Source organism: Aphelocoma coerulescens, chromosome 1A, assembly GCF_041296385.1.
Source record: "Aphelocoma coerulescens isolate FSJ_1873_10779 chromosome 1A, UR_Acoe_1.0, whole genome shotgun sequence".
Lineage (NCBI taxonomy): Eukaryota > Metazoa > Chordata > Aves > Passeriformes > Corvidae > Aphelocoma > Aphelocoma coerulescens.
In genome coordinates, this window is record NC_091014.1 from 3,523,692 (window position 1) to 3,542,217 (window position 18,526).

General features: G+C 47.1%; 1 protein-coding gene across 6 annotated transcripts in view; it reads left to right on the top strand.

The window, feature by feature from the left end:
• PLXNA4 (plexin A4) overlaps positions 1-18,526 on the top strand; it is a 394,209-nt gene that overhangs the window by 372,177 nt on the left and 3,506 nt on the right. For all 6 annotated transcript variants that reach the window (XM_069034287.1, XM_069034294.1, XM_069034280.1 and 3 more), the window contains 4 exons: positions 2,209-2,308; positions 4,045-4,235; positions 6,758-6,927; positions 9,843-10,055. In XM_069034287.1, coding sequence (XP_068890388.1) covers positions 2,209-2,308; positions 4,045-4,235; positions 6,758-6,927; positions 9,843-10,055 — 674 coding nt within the window. The remainder of the gene's footprint in view (positions 1-2,208; positions 2,309-4,044; positions 4,236-6,757; positions 6,928-9,842; positions 10,056-18,526) is intronic.

An 18,526-nucleotide genomic window follows, 5' to 3' on the forward strand; every position in this document is an offset into this window, starting at 1 on the left:
TAAAGGTCTTTTCCAACCTTAATAATTCCGTGATTTTGTCATTCTAAGATGCAGACGTAAAGAATGGTTGAGTGGGCAATAACTGGGCAGAACCCCCATGTTGAGCACATCCCTGCTGTCCCACTGTCCTTGTCCAAATTATCCTGAACAAGGCTAGAGATGAAGCCAAGGGCAGAAAAAAAATCTTCTTTGTCTCTCAAAAGACATTTCCGGTGAGTGAAGGTGGTGAAGAGGAGATGAGGACGACACGAGCTAACATTTCTCATGTAGACAGACAAACCCAAGGCCTTCCGTGTCCCTTTTTCCAGTGTATCCGTGGCCTTTTAATGCAAGCAGAGTTCAGAAGGATGGAAGAGAGAAAAATGGAAAGAGTGACTTGGTGACTGGAAAAAGGAGGTGGAAAACAGCATGGCTGGAGACCGTGGTGCAGTGGAGTTGTCATTGCAAGGAACCCTTGTTTTCAATCCCTCTCCTGGTCCAGGGGACCTGCTCTGCTTCCCTTCATCTCTGCATGACCTGGAAATGCATAAGAGAAGGTTAAAAATGTCTGAAAATATCTTACACAAGCGGTAGATTTAAAGAAAAAAAAATGGAGTTTTGGTAAAAAGCTTGTCCCTTGAAAAAAAAAGATAAAACAACAAAAAAAAGACCTCATTAAGTTTAATCCGACGCTGACGATTTTGTCATTTTCTCCATCGCACCTCAGCAATCTCTGTTTCATAACAAGATTATTTTCTCTTGTCACTTAAGGGCTGAGCTGAGGAGGCAGCAAGCAATAATTTGAAAAGGAAACAAAACTTTTTACTTCAGATCGACTGAAGCGTTGCTGGCTGATTTTGATGATTATTTTTTCCACACAGAGCAAGGACGTTTCCTGCTTTATTTCACCAACAAACCAGGCATAATTTTCTTCCCTCTCTGTGCTTTTTCTATGTTTTTTTGCTTCAGGCAATGAGCTCCCAGCTGTATGATGAGCTGGGCCAGGTCCTCAGGAAACATCATTTTCCTGGCTGTCCTGAAGGCTGACATGGAGCATGCTGGGACAGACACCAAGATTCCCTTTGCCTCAGTTTCCCCATCTGTGGTGTGAGGCTAAAACTACAAAGAGCCAATAATTGCCTTCCATGATAGCCAAGGGGCTATTTAATTAGCCTCTGCAGTGCTTTGAAGATGAAAAACTCCATGCAAGTGCTAATTATTATTCTTATTATTATTATTAAGACAAGAGTTAGATGTCGTTAGCAGCGGGTTTTTTTACTCATCTCCTTTTTATGATGTCTTATTTATCACAGATGTTCCTGATATGGCTCTTTTGAGCCACTGGCTTGTTAACATTTCTGATACGGGACCCACATGATTTGCCTTGCTGCAGAAATGGGAGGTCTGGCTCCTTTAAAAAAGCCCTGTGGTCCCTCAAAACACTGTCCCATGACATCCTGGACATCAGCCACTCCAAACCTGCTGCTTTTCCACATCTGAGACCCTCTGACACCACAAAGAGAAAGAAGTTGTGGCAGTCCCTTCAGTCCAGCAGTGCATTTGTCAGATGGAAGGGTGAGATGCCGACAGGATCAAAGTGGAAAATGTCAACAGGAATTTTTGAACCAGGCACCCAGATATCCCTTGCACTCCAGGAGGAAGGAATGGAACATTTCACATTGGTTTTATTATCCTAATGGGCTAGCCAAGCCTGTTTGAAGTAGCTCAGATGATCTTATTATTCTCATGCTCCTGCTCTGCCTAAGAGCTTCCCTGGGATGAACCTATTGTCAAATTTACTGAGGTTAATGCAAAAACCATCTCTGAAAGTGTTTAAAAGGCCTCTGGATGTGGCCCTTGGGGACATGGTTTAGTGGTGAACACAGTGGTGCTGAGTTAATGGTTGAACTCAATGATCTTAAAGGCCTTTTCCAACCTAAACAACTCCGTGACTCACATTGTCGTCACTGGGCTTTGAATCAGGGCCTGAATGGAGCAGAATCTGTTTGTCACCAGTTGTCCCTTTGTCCAAGTGCAGGATTCTGGCTGTGTAACAGCAGACTTTGTCCCTTTTTTATTAGGGACTAGACCAACTCACTGAAGAAAGAAATTGAGGGCAAACTGTGCCCTGCCTACAGTGACACTGATTTGCAGCTCCTGCTGCCCTGGGCATGGTCCTCAGCCACTTTTCAGGGGTTTATTGACCAAGTCCCTTTTTTTTTTCTGCAGGTTCCAGATGGATCTGTGGTGGCTTTGGTCTCCAAGCAAGTCACTGCCTACAATGCAGTCAACAACTCCACGGTGTCCCGGACGTCAGCCAGCAAGTATGGTAAGGGTTTGTGTACTGGGATGGACTGGGAGAGCACTGGGAAGAGATCCCAAGTGTCAGAGTGGTCACAAGACTCTGAGCACCAGCAGGGAAATGGATGGGCAGATGATTAGTTGATGAAATGAGGCAGGGGGAGAGGATTTATCTATCTAAAAACTCTGGCATTTTGTTCAAGCTGTTGATCCAAGTGGTTGGATTGCTCTTGGGAGGATCTCCTCCCTCATTAACGAAAGGAGGAGTCTGTAAAATTAACTGCCTCCCTCTCAGGTCACTAAATGTCACTCTTAGAGTTTGACATCTTTATCAGCAGATCTCGAGGCAGTGGATTGCTGTTCCCACTGTCCCCATGAGACAGCTGAGAGTGGCACAGCTGAGAAAGGGACACCAGGTGGGAACTCCTCTGAAGAGCCAAACAGGGACCTCCTGAGTGTCACCCAGCCCCTCCCACACCTTCCTCCCCTGCACTAGAGTTGCATCCAGGCCGTGTCTCACTAAGGTGATGCGGGACAGCAAAACAAAACATCCCTAATGTACAACCAGAGTGCTGCAAGCCCCCCTCCAACCTGAATGCTGCTGTCATATCACTTTATTAATATTTTTGGTTTATGAAAGCATTCCAATCCTTCTTACTCCCTTTATCTTAAGGGAAAGTGCAGTTACTCAATGTCCAGAGGTGCCCCTTTCCACTTTCTCCAAGGACATAAATGATCCATGAGGCCTTATTAATATTCATCCTCTTTGCCATGTTGTTGCAATTACTGAAAGACACAGTGACCTTTGGAAAGGAAGACTTGAGGGGGGTTAATTTCTGCTGGATTTCTTTAATTCTTTTGCCATTTGATTTTTCAGGAGGAGGGAATGGGGAAGGAGGCAGGGGGAGGAGAAGATGTGGTGGGTCAAAAAGTGATTGTTAATTGCAATTAAGAAAACAGCATCCAGAGAGAAAAAGGATATTCCATCTGATAATTAATATGTAGAGATTGGTAATGCATTAATGAGGCTGATTCAGATCTTGCTACAGAAAGGTGCAACACTTCTGATAATTATGGTTGGAAAAGGCAACATTGCTGGAAGGTCAGGGAGAGGGGAATGCCTTGTGCTATCACTCAGAGGCAAAGAGAGGCAAAATTTGGAGTCTAAGAGTATTCTTGGAGAGGAAATTTGTGGTGGTCCACCTGGGGTTCTGGCTTTTTTCTGTCAAAACAAGATTTTGGAGCAGGGAGTGAGGAGGATGGCTGGGCAGGAGTTGTTTGTTTGCTTTGATGCCAAGGGAGGGAGGGGAGGCAGCTCCTTCTAAATCTGGGGATGAGGAGCTAAATAAGAGATCTCATTAGAGACATCAATATTTTTATGTCAAGCAGCATGTCAAGGGCATGGATAAAAAATATGGGGAAAACCAGTCACATAAGGAACTGGTTACCATAAGGAACTGGGGCTATCCCCTGAAGCGGTCCTGGGAAGTGTCTGACGCTGACAGTACCACTTGCCAGGGAATATGATAAGAGATAAAGCCTGGGGACAACTAGAAATCAGTGTTTGAACCTCATTTAATTTAATGGTGTAGACATTGACATCACACCTGCCTTGGTGACGTCGTTTGCCTTTGTTGAGCCAATCACTCACAAAAAACGCTTTGAAAAATGCATTTGGTGGCACGCCACCAGCATGTTTCCTAAAAATCCCAGCCCCAAGAGCTCCTGAGACACATGGAGACCCCTGGATCTCTGTCTCTGCAGAAAACATGATCCGCTACACGGGCAGCCCCGACAGCCTCCGCTCGCGCACCCCCATGATCACCCCCGACCTGGAGAGCGGCGTCAAGATGTGGCACCTGGTCAAGAACCATGAGCATGGGGACCAAAAAGAGGGTGACAGAGGCAGCAAGATGGTTTCTGAGATCTACCTGACAAGGTTACTGGCCACCAAGGTACGTGGTGGGGGCGGGGGACAGGGGAAGAATGGTTTGGTTTGAGGCCGTGGTGGAATTTCTTGCTGGCAAGGAATGAGAGGCCACTCCAAGGATGCCAAAGGTGGGTAAAGAGAGATGAGCAGAAGGAAAATGGAGCAAGAGGAAAGCTCCACACATGTGGGGAAGGAGCTTGAGCTTTGACAGCAGAGTCAAAAAAGGGACACTGGAAAAACAACAAAGAGTAACAATCCAGGGCCATGAGATTGGTGGCAAAAGCACAGTGGGAGGTCTGGAGTTGTTGATTATACTGGTTTGTAATTTGTACCAAAGCTGAGCAAGTGGAGAGCCAGGGCAAGTGCTCAGAGCAGGTTCCAAGGACGTGTCAGGCCTCACAGTGTGAAATGGGCTCCCATACCACAAAATCCTGAGTTTTGTGGTACAAATCCTCCTCTGCCTTTCCCCTGGGCCAATGAAGACTCTTGTGCTGATGACTTGGAGGGGGTTACATTGACCTTACAGTGAGGTATGAAAACTCAGGGTCTCCAGAGAGAAAATACAGATTAAATTAAGTGGGGACAGAGCAGGGACATCCTGACCTGAGTCTCCAGACACATCTGGAGTTTTGACTGTTACCATTTTTTGTCAGGGTGTGAATAGGCAGAAAAAAATTCCATGTGTTCGTGCAAATGCTGTCAGATTTTGCCCATCAGACACATTTCCATCGCTCGTTTAAGTCCTACTTTCCAGACCCCCCTGCACACTTTTTCCTCAACTCATTTTGCCTCTGATGTCTGGCTCTCCCTGCAGCCTCACCCTGGCTGTCTGAGCTGCAGAGGGATTTGGAGGTAAAGTGGCTTTGTCTTTAGCCCTTGGTCCATGCCCCATTCCCTGGCATCAGGAGGCTTTTATGGATCACACTACATGAAAAGGAAATGTTGCTCCCTGGGGCTCAGGCCCCAGCTGGTGTAGACCAGCAAACATTAGACTGGTGCTGATTTATATTGTCTGGGGATACAGCCCCTACCCCACCACTGAACTGCTTTTGCTTTCTGTTCTGGGTCACAAACTCAACACTTGGGTTGGTTTTCTTGTTGGTTTGTTGTTGGGTTTTTTTGGTTTGGTTTGGTTTGGTTTTCTTTGTTCTGTTTTTTTTATGGAGATGGCAGAAAAGCAGCTGCAAAACCTGTACAGTGACAGAAAAAGCAGGAAGGTTGGGGTTTTATTGTTTCCTCTCTTGGGTGAAACAATTTTCTTTTCTCATTGTGACCATTATAGGGAGGGAAAGAGAGAGAGCAGTCACTGGTAATACAATCCTCAGGAATACTTCGTTAAACTGACTATGATTTTTATTCTGGTAAATCCCTGACCTCTGATACCTAAGAGCCTCTTGTCTAAAAGCCTCAGAGGTTTTCTTGGCATTTGTGAGGGTGAGCATGTAGAGAATTAATTCCCTCCAGGAACTGAACCTGGGGGCAGCTCTTCCATGTCAGACCAAGAGGATTTCCCCTCCGGAGCCCTTTCTGAGTCAGACGTGTGCTGCAGGGTTTTGCTCACCCTGCAGGAGTTAACAAAAGCAAAAGGTGCCTCTGTTTGTTTCCCAAAGAATAAATCAAGTGGTGAATCAGCCAGAGACACCAGCTTTCTAATTAAGTGTTTGCTAGCTCTAGGTAAACCTGAGCCACTCCGGTGGAACCTGAGGCTTTGTTTCTAGAAAGGAGACATTTCTTCCCTAGGTCTTCTGAGAAAGGGCAGAGTTTTATCCTTCGGGAAAGGAAATTTTTCATTTCAGGGAACGTTTGTTGGAGATTCAATTGACTTTTGGTGATTTTAGCAGCTGTACGGTTTGTTCACACCAGAGCCTGTGAAGCTCTGGTGACAGAAAAAATGTGCCCTGCCTGGTTCCATCCCAAACCCAGCCTAGAACTCCTCAGCTGTCCCCTTCTCCCAGCCTCAGATATTCCAGCTCCTCTCCTTCCTGCTAAAAGTCAACTGTCCTCGCAAGGGTGACTCTCCAAGCCCTGGATCTGGGATTGTCCTGCCAGTGGGGAGTAAAAAACGAGGAGGCCTCTTGGGAATGAAGATGAAGTTTGTGTTATTTATGACCCTGGTCACACGTTAACCAGCTGCCTCTCTCTAGGTTCTCTTGTCCTATTTGCGTCCACAACACCTTCTGCTGTGCTCTAGAGAAGAACTTCTCTTCCTGCTGACTTCTCTTCCCAGCTTAAAAGATGGCCCTGGGTGAAAGCCAGCATAGAAAACAGCTGGGTTTTGTCTCATGGATGCACCAAAGCATCGAGGATGGGATGCAGAGAGAGGAATCTGTGTGGAAATGAGGTGTAAAGGTTCTTGTGAGGATACACACCTGTATTGAAATTCCCAGGTCATGTCACACTTAACCAATCTTAGAAGGCCCCCACTTTTCAATCACACCTGGCTCTGATCCACAGACACACCCTGTTTTCAGTGGGCTACCAAAATTCAACGTCCTCTCCCCACTTGTTACCTCATGCTCTTCTTTCCTTCCTTCCTTCTCCCACCAGGGCACCCTCCAGAAATTCGTGGATGACCTGTTTGAGACCATCTTCAGCACTGCTCACCGTGGCAGTGCCCTCCCCCTAGCCATCAAGTACATGTTTGATTTCCTGGATGAGCAGGCAGACAAGCACAACATCCACGACCCTCACGTGCGGCACACCTGGAAGAGCAACTGGTGAGTGAGTGAGACAGCCCAGTACAGTCCAGCACCAGATACTAGGCTGGAAGGAGAGCAGGGGCATGTGGGGGAGCTGAGGACCCTCGTATGGGGATTTGAAGCACCAGGCTCAGTCTTCCCAAGCCAATGGGGAAGCCAGAAAATCCCAAAATCTAAAGTATTTTGCCAGGGATGGAGCAATTTTGCTAAACAGGTCGCAGTTTGCCCTGTATTACATAGAAATGGATAGATTTTTGAGGGCTTTGATGAGGAAAAATGAAGTTTTTAATTGCTGCAGTGCCCAGGATCACATAGGAATTTCTAGGGAAGCATGGGAGAGGATTTGACACCACTGGCTTCATCTGCACTGGGTGTTTGAATTCCCAGCTCCATTTGTTTGCCTACACAGAGGTATCTCATGCCAGCTGAGAATCTTAAGGTATCCAAGACATCCTCAGAGGATGTGGAGCACCCACAAGAGACTTGTACCCTCCTGGGTGGCAGCTGGAGGCCAGGAGAGCATCTCCAATGGTATGAAGTATTTAAAGGGTCTGGAGCTGGATGCGAGTCTCCTTTGGAGTGAGTGACTAAGGGTGACATCAGTGGCAAAGTGTGACATCAGTGACAGAGTGTGACATCAGCCCCCTGCTCCAGCTGCCAGCTCCTCCTCATACCTGCAACAGGACAGCTGGAAAAGCCAGGATCAGTGGAGAAAAACCTCCTCTCTGCTGAGTCTCCCCGCTGGAAAGAGCTCCCTGGGGAATGGCTCCCTCCCCTTCTCCTGTGCAAACACAGGGACTATAAATGAACAGCAGAGGAGAGCCATGGGGCTCCCAGCTCATGCATTTTTTCCTTTTCCCAGCCATGCTGATGGCAGATCGTCACAGCGCCGGTGACATAAAAAAAGAAACCCCATGCACCAAAGAGGCTTTCAACTAATGAAACATTAGCATATTATTAACATTATCTGCGGCACTAATCTAAGGCTGATTGCAGCCACTCAGCCTAAATGAGCAGGAGGTTTATCTAAGGGGGGAGGGGGGAAGGCAGAGTGTGTGTGTTTGTGGGAAAAGGGGCAGTGTGAAGAAATCTGTTCAATCAGAGCAAATTAACTCAAAGTCACATCACAGGGCTTCATTATTCCCAGCCAGAGACGTCGTCCCACGGCCCCTCCCTACACCCAGACACACCCAGGCACACAAACACACACTCTGCTCCTCCTCACCGTGGCTGTGTCTGTCATCCAAACACCTGCACAAGGACTTCTGCAAGGTTCACTCATCCACCTCATCCCCCAAGTGATGATTCTCCATTCCCAGCCTAAAATCCCACAACTCCATCATGTCTCATTGCCATTTTCTACTTTTTCTTCCCTGAAGCCCTGGCACAGGTTGTTCAGAGAAGCTGTGGCTGCCCCATCCTTGGACTGTTCAAGTCCAGGGTGGATGAGGCTTGGAGCAACCTGGAATAGTGGCAGGTGTCCCTACACCAAGGGTGTTGGAACTGGATGATCCTTAAGGTCTCTTCCTGCCCAAACCACTCTATAATTCTGTGTTTTCCAACATCTCCCATTTCTCCTGAACTTGGCTGACAGGATTCCCTGTGTGGGGCTTTCCTTACATTTGTTCTGTGATTTTGGCTCAGGAGAACACACAGAGGTTTAGGAAAACACGGTGTCAACCCTCTGTCGGCAAGGTTGTTACCCAAAGTCTATCAGACTTGGAGATGAATTTTTTACAGTGTTGTGAACACAATGAGTAAATGGGAGGAACTGGGGAATATCAGGAGAATTTGCTAAACTGGAAGGTGCAGAGAGTGAAGATAGACTTGACAATCTGCCTGAGAGAGAGACAGGAGCTGGGCTCTGTGCTCAGTGACTCATCCCAGCTCCTGGGCCATGATCACTGCGATGCATTTGCCCTGACAAAAAGGCTTGAGGCAAAGGCTGCAGGTATCTTATACAAGGTACCTCAGGGCATCTCATACAAATGAGCTGCTCTTTGGAGAAAAAGGGGGAAAAGGGCTTTGGATTGCAACTGGAATAGCATTTCCTTGGTTAGGGCAGATATATTTTCATATCAAAGGCTCTGATACTTGTTTCCCAGTTCCCTTTTATTTTTTCCTTGAGGCAACAGGGCTTTCTGTCATGTAGCAACTGCTTCCTGCCCGGGGTACTGGGATCATGTGCAGGCTTGGGCTGGAGCAGTGGAGAATGACAGGACAAGGTGTCCCAGCACACACAGGGTGTGCCATGAGCATTCCCAATTTCCATCTGGGAGCTTTGCCCACCTCTCTTCCCATGGGTTTGCTGGGAGGCCTAAAAGCCAAATCCCTCAATGAGAAATGTACAGAATCACAGAATGGGTTGGGTTGGGAGGGACCTGCAAGATCATCCAGTGCCACCCCTTGCCATGGGCAGGGACACCTTCCACTAGCCCAGATTGTTCCAAGCCCTGTCCAACCTGGCCTTGGACATTTCCAGGGATCCAGGGGCAGCCACAGCTTCTCTGGGCAGCCTGTTCCAGTGCCTTATAACCCATATCATAATAATTTTTGTGAATTCAGTGCCTCTCCTCATCTGATGGAGCAACCAACAGGGTCAGCTTTGCACTACAACTTAACACAGAGAGATTCAGAGTCTTTGTCATCATCTAAATTATACTCCCATTAATTTGTGGGCACCTTCAACAAGATTGTATTGACTTTGAGACTGACCAAATCTGCCTTGTGAGGACAACAGGGACAAAAGGCGACCTCACTGCCGTCCCTAGACTTTGTAGGGGAGGAACTCATTACGTAGCAAAGTTTACCCCAGAATCTTCATACCCACACCACCATCTTCGATTCCCACCCACCGTTTGCTGCTGTGATGTCACACAGCAAAGCCTGTGAGCTGTGCACTGACTGTGTCCCCTCTCCCACCCCTCCTGCAGCCTCCCCTTGCGGTTCTGGGTTAACATGATCAAGAACCCACAGTTTGTCTTCGACATCCACAAAAACAGCATCACAGACGCCTGCCTGTCCGTGGTGGCTCAGACCTTCATGGACTCCTGTTCCACCTCAGAGCACCGGCTGGGCAAAGACTCCCCCTCCAACAAGCTCCTCTACGCCAAGGACATCCCCAGCTACAAGAACTGGGTGGAAAGGTGAGTTTTAGCCGTGGAATGACATAAAGTGACACAACGAGGCCCTGCTTTGTGGGTGGAGGTAGGAGGCAGCATCACTGTTGCTTTTGGAAACTGCCCCTGGGGCTTTTTTGTCTTTGGCTTTTACTAAGTGGAAATCTCCATGTTAGCCTTTTGCTCCCTCGTGCCTCGTGGCAGAGATGGAAATTTAATTAATGGTGGGAGCTGAAGGTGTTTGCCAGCATTGTTTCCCTTGAGGAGAAACTGTTGAGAAGTGGCAGAGGGAGGAAGGAAGGCAGGTGATGTGTGTGAGCCCTGGGAAGCACACAGGCTTCTCAGTCTTTCCACACAGGCCAGAAGTGGTCTGCTGCTCTCAGCATTGTTGTGACAGTCCCCACACTGCCTGGGTCCCAAGGGATTTATAATTATCCTCCAGTAACTTCCCTTGGAGGTTCTTCTGTGCTTTGAATAAGATGGCAGACGATTGACAGGCTGCTGACTGAAGCTCTGCAGGTATTTTCTGTCAGGTCAGAGGTCTTTCCAAGTGTTTTCTCCACATCTGCAAGACCTGTGGCTGTGCTTCAATCTGCTGTGGCAAGGGTCAGTGCCTGGCAAAGCTGCTCCACAGGGAATACAACCAAAACAACTATTCCTGCAGCATGTTGGAAACCCTTTCTGAAGGGTTTCCCCTAGGACAAGAAAACTGCACATCCTGCTCTTCATCCAGCAGGAGCTGTGCTTTGCTTTCCAGTATTCTGCACTTGCCTGGCATTATTGACAGGTTTGGGAGCTGCACAGATGGGGAATGGTTGCTGCTCTGTAAATACAAAGGAGAGTTTATCCTACAGATCATTCCTGTGCACTGCATCCAGCTTTCAGCAGTGATTTCACTGGATGACTTCCCAGGCATGGCCTAAAATTGATACCGTGTCCTGCAGGTTGTACAAGGCCTCTGCTGCTGCAGACACCTCACACTGCGCTACAAATCCCTGTATTGCCTTTGCTGGGGATGGTTTCCTCTCATTTCGTGAGAGGAGTGTGGCTGATCAAACAGCTCTGTCCCCTACTCGGCACGAGGCAGCATTTTTTCCAACAATTCTCCCATTGGTCTGTGATTTGTCTGGACAATTATTTTTAGATGTGGTTAAACACTTCAGCAAATGTCGTTTCTAGGCAACCTGCAAGGCTCTTACGAGCTACCTTGCTTAATTATGACCTACTTTTGGTACCGTGTCCAAGTCTCTTAGTATGGATTGAGGCTGATTGCTGGATTGACCTGGATAGTGGGAAGGAAGTGTTGGATGTTCCATTTAGAAATCAAATTTGTATCAACAGTGACCCAAAGGTGTCATTCTCCGGTGATGCTTTAGCAACACTCTGTGTGGGTGTGTGGGTGGTTTCTGTGGACAAATAACTTGTTTTCCATCTGGTTCCAATCAATCTGGTTGATTTTATCCTGGGAGATGCTACATTTGAGTGACAAACTGAGGTGTTTAAGTGGAGAATGGGATATTTCCTTAAATAAACAAAACACCTTTTTTTTTCTTCCCCCTCTGGATAAACAAAAGGCTGCAGTTTCCATTTTATTTTTTCCAGTATTGATTTTTTCCAGTATTGACTTTACAACTTTTGGAGGTAAATCCTGGTGTCCAGTGATCTTCAGCAATAGGTGCTGCATTTCCTTGGAAATTTTCCCAAACAACTGGGTTTGCAAACGAGGTACATAACACCTCCTGCTGCTTGTAAACAGCCCTGGATTCCTGTCCCCAGCATGTGCTGGGTCGTTATCTGCACTGATGTCTGACAACTCGAACTGAAGCCCAAGGGGAGGCTGCAGGTTTTGGAATATGGTTAGAGCTTCTTCCCTGCTTTTATTTTTGTGTGTCAGTTCCACTGACTCAAGGCAGTGGCACCTGGATGCAGTGGGAGATAAAAGAAAAAACCTATCAGGGATGAATAAAATATAATTTGAGTTCCACCCCGAGCTAATGAATTCCTTTTCTCCGCTCTGCGATTGTGCTTTGAGGGAGTTATTCCAAATCCAAAGGCTTCCAGTGCTGGTTTGAGCTATTTCTGTAGTCAGCATCAGCTGGAGATGGCATCCTTCAAGACCACTAGACTTCTTCAAAGAGTGAATCACGAGATGAAAAGTCAGGGAGTTTAAGAAGTGGTTGAGTAAATCAGAAGACCGTGAAATCAAACGAACTTCTTTGACGAGGAGGAAACTCTAAGAGGGTAATTAGACTGTGGTAGACTGTACCCAACGTGAGGCACTCTGGATTAAAACATGCCTGGATTTAGAGGTCTGGAAATGGAGCTGAGCTGGGTTACTCCAAGCCATCCCTTTGAAACTTCTGGTTTCTTGGTGTGGAGCCTTTAGGACTCACAAAACTCAGAGCAGGGAATGACCTTGGCATGAGAAGGAGGCAGGGATGAAAGGACTTCCCTCCAATCCTTCAGCTTTCCACCTGGGAATGTGCATTGGGAAGGGAATAGTTACAGCTTCTGGCCTGACCAGTGGTCTACCTCCACAGGGTGGTCAACTGGAAATCTGGTTCCAAAAGATTTCAACAGCAAGACTGTCAGGAATCCTCACTGGTTTTATTTGTTTGTTTGGCTCATGTTTCAGAGGAGGATTTTCTCATGTTTTCAGTTATTTGTTTGTGATGAGTCAAGCGCTGCCTTCAGAATGAGGATGCATGACAATGACGAAATACAAATTTTTAAAATTTACCAATTTTTGCAATTTCATGTCAACTTAATGGAGAACTATATAAGAAATGGAGATCTTCCATGACATTTTGAGAGGTTGGTTGTTTTAGTGTCCATTTCTATAATTAATCAAGATAATGGATTTGCTGACAAGAGCAACAAAAAATTATTGTGCATCAGTGAGATCTAGTTGAAGATGTTCCCTGCTCATTGCAGGGGGGGGTTGGACTAGATGACCTTTAAATGTCCCTTCCAACCCAAACTATTCTGTGATTTTATGATAGTCCTTTTATGACATTATTGGAAGCAGAGGTGGACTCTGCCTGCTGAAACAATCCAGCTGAGAATTTCTGGCTTTTGGGGAAAAGCAGGTTCACTGTTCAAATGATACACCCAGAGCTGGAAACACGTGGTTAAAAAGTGTCCCCGTGCAGCCACATCTTGGATTTCTTGCTGCAGAACACGAGGCCTGATGAGACAGAACAATTAACCCAGGAAATTGGGACAGGCTATTTGGCTTTTGTTGAAGCCACGAAGAGTCAGGCTGTAGTTCTAAAACAAAGTGGAGGCTTTTCAATTATCATTATATTAGTCTATTGAGAAAAAAAAAAAGAAGAGGAAAAGAATGGGAATGGTAAAGCAGAATCTCATCTGACTTCAGTTAGTAAAACTCCATAGGCTTTGCTGAATTTACATTAGAGCAGCTTCAGATCTGCATCTTTTCAAGTTTACTTCAAATGTCCCCTTTGAGCCTGGAAATCTGGAGAACTTGGGAGCATTTGATGCAATCCCCAAGCAATACAAAGGGGAGCCTGTTCTAATTGGGACTGTCTCATTAGCATTCAACACCACACTGAAAGATGACAAAGGGCTGTGGCTGACCTTTCATTTCTCTCCATGCTGCCAAGCTTATGATAACACTTGTTTGAACTTCATTAACACCATTTAATTGCCTGCATCACAATCAATATGATGTTTCCCTACCAAAGCCTGGCAAAGAGACAGGGATGTGGGAGAATGAAAAGGGGCAGAGCACAAAAAGCAGAAGCCAAAGAGTTTTCCATTTCACACTGGTGCCCAAAACACCTGCAGGGCTGCAAGGAGAGGATCTGGTGCCCTTTTTCTTCCTCATCCCTGCAGGGACTTGGTCTCCTTTTGGCTGCTTATTGTGCATTGAAAATAGCCCCTCTAAGAAAAACTTAAAGCCAATGCAGACATCAGAAGTGTTCTTAACTTAAGAGTCATGCAATGGAGACCATTCAGAATAGGCTTGCCAGGTTCAGGATCAAAAGAAGCTTAAAGTGATCTGATATGTGGGATTTGGAGTTAGAATAGCTGCATTTTATTGTGCTAACCTGGGTGCAAACACTGCCTGACCTAGCTGGTGCTACCCGACTCCTGGGGCCATGATCTCATCTACTTTTTTTTCCCATGCATGGGCAGAAAGTTACAGGATGAGGGGCAACAATTTTAAACTGAAAGGGAGAGATTTAGGTAAGATGCTGGGAAGACATTCTTTACTCAGAGGGTAGGAAGGCCCTGGCACAAGGTGCCCAGAGAAGCTGTGGCTGCCTCATTGTCGGCGATTGAATCACGAACTCAGACCGGCAGGGAATCTGAGTCGTTTATTCAAAGGAGGGAGTTGGTTTTACACACCTTTCCAAGGCACAGCATTTCCTTACATGGCGTGACCTATCCCCTGTTGCCACATCAGCAGCACACTTTCCAGATGTCCTTCTGTGGGGTGGTCACTCGCTGTTCACTCATCCATCAGCCCCCAGCAGGCTCCTCTCCATAGGGTTCTGCCCTGTGACACCTCCTCCCCCCAGGGGTCGGTGGAGACAAGCCTCTGTGTGCCCCCATGTGCTCCTTTGTGCTGCCTTGTGCCTCTGCAGGCAGGTTTTACAGCTCACAACCCAATTCTACCTTATAATTCCCCATACCTCATCCCTGGAAGTGCCCAAGGCCAGGTTGGACGGGGCTTAGAGCAACCTGGGATAGTGGAAGGTGTCCCTGCCCATGGCAAAGGGTGGCACTGGGTGAGATTTGAGGTGCCTTCCAACCCAAACCATTCTGATTTGACGATCTGTGAAGCAACTATGATTCACATCCCATTAGCCTTTAGATGTCAAGGTCTAGATCTTGTTTGGAAGTGCTTTGAGAGTGTTTGGAGTACACAAAACACACAGACTTGTACCCATTTGGGATTTCACCTACCCAGTGTGTCCCCTTGGGGTTTCAGGGCTCTCAAGTCACCAGGAAATCTCTACCTGTGCAGCGCTTGTGATGTCTGTTGGTCACTTTGCAGCTAACTTTAGAAAAAAGGACAAACTGAGCCAGCTTATTACAATAAAGAGCTGCATGTACCCTAGCATTGTGAGTTATTGAGGTTTTAAGGAGAAACTCCTAGGGCTTTAAAAAAGAGCATCACATGACAGGTGCAAATCCTGGCTCTACTTTAAAAAATGAGTTTTCTGTGCCCCCTCTCCCTCTGCTGGAAAGAAGGCTCAAGAAGTAGCATACCAAGGGTCAAGGCAGGGAGTGTTGTCAGTGGAGATAATAAAAAACAGAGCTGGAAGGGGCCTCAGGAGGTCAACCCAACCATCTCCTGCCTCAGGGCAGGATCAGCTCTGTCTAAAGCCTTCCTAACAGATGCTTGTCTACCCCTTTCTTAAAGGCCTCCAACAACAGAGCCTCTGCTGTCCTCAGGCAATCCATTCCCGTGCTTCGCTGTCCTTCCCATCAGAGTATTTTCCCTGCTGGGAAGCCAAAATCTGCCTGGCTGTAATTAAAGCTCAGGCATCCCCAGGGCAGGGGGTACAGCTCATTCCTTGCATCTCTGGGGCAGCTTTTGGTGTATCCGAAGACTGCTCGCTTGTCTTTCTTCACTTTTCATCTCCAAAAAAATCCCAATGTTTTCTCCTCACGGTAACAAGCTGCTCTTACACAGTGCAGCTTTCAGCAGGCAAGATGAAAATGTGTCCATATGAGGAGGGTGCAGCCCCACACATCCTCTGCACTGAGGTGGGGCTGGGTGACCTCCTCTCCCAGAGAAACCTGTGCACCAATTCACTCTTCAGCCATCGAGTCCGTGCTGTTCATCAACCCTCCACTGTTTATTCTGAGAGGAGAAGCAGCAGGAAAAGCCACGCACAGGCAAAATAAAAACATTGCCGTTTCTAGGGCTTGCACGCACACAGAAGTGTTCCTTCCAACAGTTTGGGTTAGAAGAACCTTAAAGCTCATCTCATTTCACCCCCTGCCATGGGCAGGGACAACTTCCACTATCCCAGGTGTCTCCCAAGCCCCATCCAGCCTGGTCTTGGACAATTCCAGGGATGGGGCATCCCCGATTTCCCTGGGCAATCTATTCCAGTGCCTCACCAGCAGCCCAGATGCTTCCCAGGAAACTCCAACTGCCATTGTGTGTCAGTGCAGGAACTGACAGCATGTCCTTGCAGTGCTTCACTGCATCCCATAAAAGAGCTGGTTGCTCCCAAGCTTTCCATCAGCCCTTCCCTGCTGGAACAGTCCCCCATACCCCTTTCACACACCTCTCCCTCCTCCAGTGGTCTGGATGCAGCCGGCTATTGCATAACCCTAATTATGTTATTGCTGTAATTGTGTCTGCCGTCTGCAGCACATGGATTCGTTACGAGCTTTTCATATGCTTAAATGATTATTAATGAGTGCAGTCCCATCCCAGCGACAAACAACAGCCATGACAAAAAGATCTTTTGGAAGGCAATTAGCTCCATGCTAAGCTGCCTAAACCATGGGCTGTGCTGGGAAATTTCAGGCTAGGGAGGAAGCACTGGCAACGTGGCTTTTCTCTTCTCTTTTGAAGAGTTAATGAGTTACTGAGCAGCAGCAGGCACAGTCATTCTTATGAAACAGCTCCACTAAGGAGCCTTTCCCCATCGGTAGGGAGGGAAAGAATATTTATCCCTGGATAAACAGAGGACACAATGTATTCCCAGGTCACTGATGTATTCGCAGGTCACTGCTGTGTCGCTTTCCTTGGGAAAACAAAACGAAACAAAACAAAACAGAACAAAAAAAAACCAAAACAAAGGCAATCCAGGGAAAGACGAGGTTGGAAAGAACAAGAATAATTATTTTTTCAGTAGGAGAGTACTAACTATATGCTGGTACATCCCAAATCCTTCTCCATCCATCAGTGGCAATGGATGGTCCCTGGGCTCTCTCTCCAGTTCAAGGCAGGCTGGGCTGAGTTGCTGTGCTCAGGACACTTGTGAGGACAGATCCCACGGCCTGGTTATCCTCACATGCTCCATCTGAGCTGCAGTGCTGGAATGATGGGTTTACCCCAATTCCTCATAATTTTAATTGCTTATGAAGTCTAATGAAACAAATTTCCTGTCACATCAGAGGATGAAGAGCCTTGAGGTAAGAATGGAGGCTGCTCCTGTGAAGATGGGGAAACTCAGACACATAAGGAGGCTGGATCTTTTCATATTCATCTAAGACCTTCTGGAAACAGCTGGGGGAGGATCCACTGGAGATGAGCAAAACTGGAGTACAGAAGTAGCAGCAAATCTGCTCAAGACTCTCACTCTTGACCCTTTGGAGGCAGGTTAAACTAAATTTGCTGCTTTGCTTTGCTACCTTTCTGTCTCATTCAGACGGAATCTGGCTCAGTCTTGTGTTCCCAACCTCCTGCTGACTGTGGAAGTGTGAGTCAAAGACCTGTCCCTGTCTCAGGTGAGACCTGGTGGCCCTCCACAGGTGACAGAGCATCTCACTGCCCCTGACACTGCCTCCCAGCCCAGCTCTGGTGTGGGAGCTGTCAGCTGCAGGGGTGATGGAAGCAGCACAGGCAGCCTTGCAAATTCCAGCAGTGGAAATGTAAGGGCCTCTGGGGTTTGGTGACAGCTTCTCAGTGGTTTTTGCATTAGGGGTATGCAAATGGCAGAGAGGCTCTAAGTACCTCTGAGGATCTGGGCTGGAACCGAAGGTAAATAAAGACTCAGCAGGGATGTTGTCATCTCCCTGCTAGGATGCTTTAATACACACATTCATCATTTCTTTAGAGAGCACAGTGATGGCTTCATTAGGAACTCTTCTGCATAAATAAGTCGCTGGGCCATGGCAGAATTTGGATGGAAGGATATTATGTCTTCTTGCTCATCTAGATTGGGGTATTGGCACACATTTTTTCCCCCTTCTTTTGCTCTTATTTTTGCCACAAAATACTCCCCCAATGCCTTGGTTTAATGGGAAATGACTTTTAGGTGTGTGATGACAGGGAATTGAGTCTGGAGAAGACCAGGATACTTTGGTGGGTGATGGCCTGTGACCCCAGAACACTGAGATCACAGCTTGGGAGTCTGTCATGGCCAGAGCCTTGAAACTCTGACTCTTGAAACTCAGATTTGTGCATCCCATCCTTGGCTCCAGGGAGCATTTCATGCTGTTTTTCCTTGTTTGGATGAGTCATGGGAGTGTTGTGCTGCTGGGGAATGATCTCTGCAGGGCTGGAAAGGGATGGGGAGCTTTCAAACCCTTGTGAGTCACAGACTCAAGAGTCTGTTGCTACCAGGTGGAAAGGAAACAGGACAAACTTGGAGAGGGTGATGATAAGTGTGTCTGTGTTCCACTTTTTGGGAGCACCCTGTCCCTACACCCACTACGCTACCACCATTTGGTGACAGCTCAACCAGGGAGGAAAAGGAAAATTTTAACTGTTCATCAGAGCCAGACTGGCACCTCTGATTTCCTCCACCGACCCCATTTATTTTTGCTGTGATGAGCCCCCT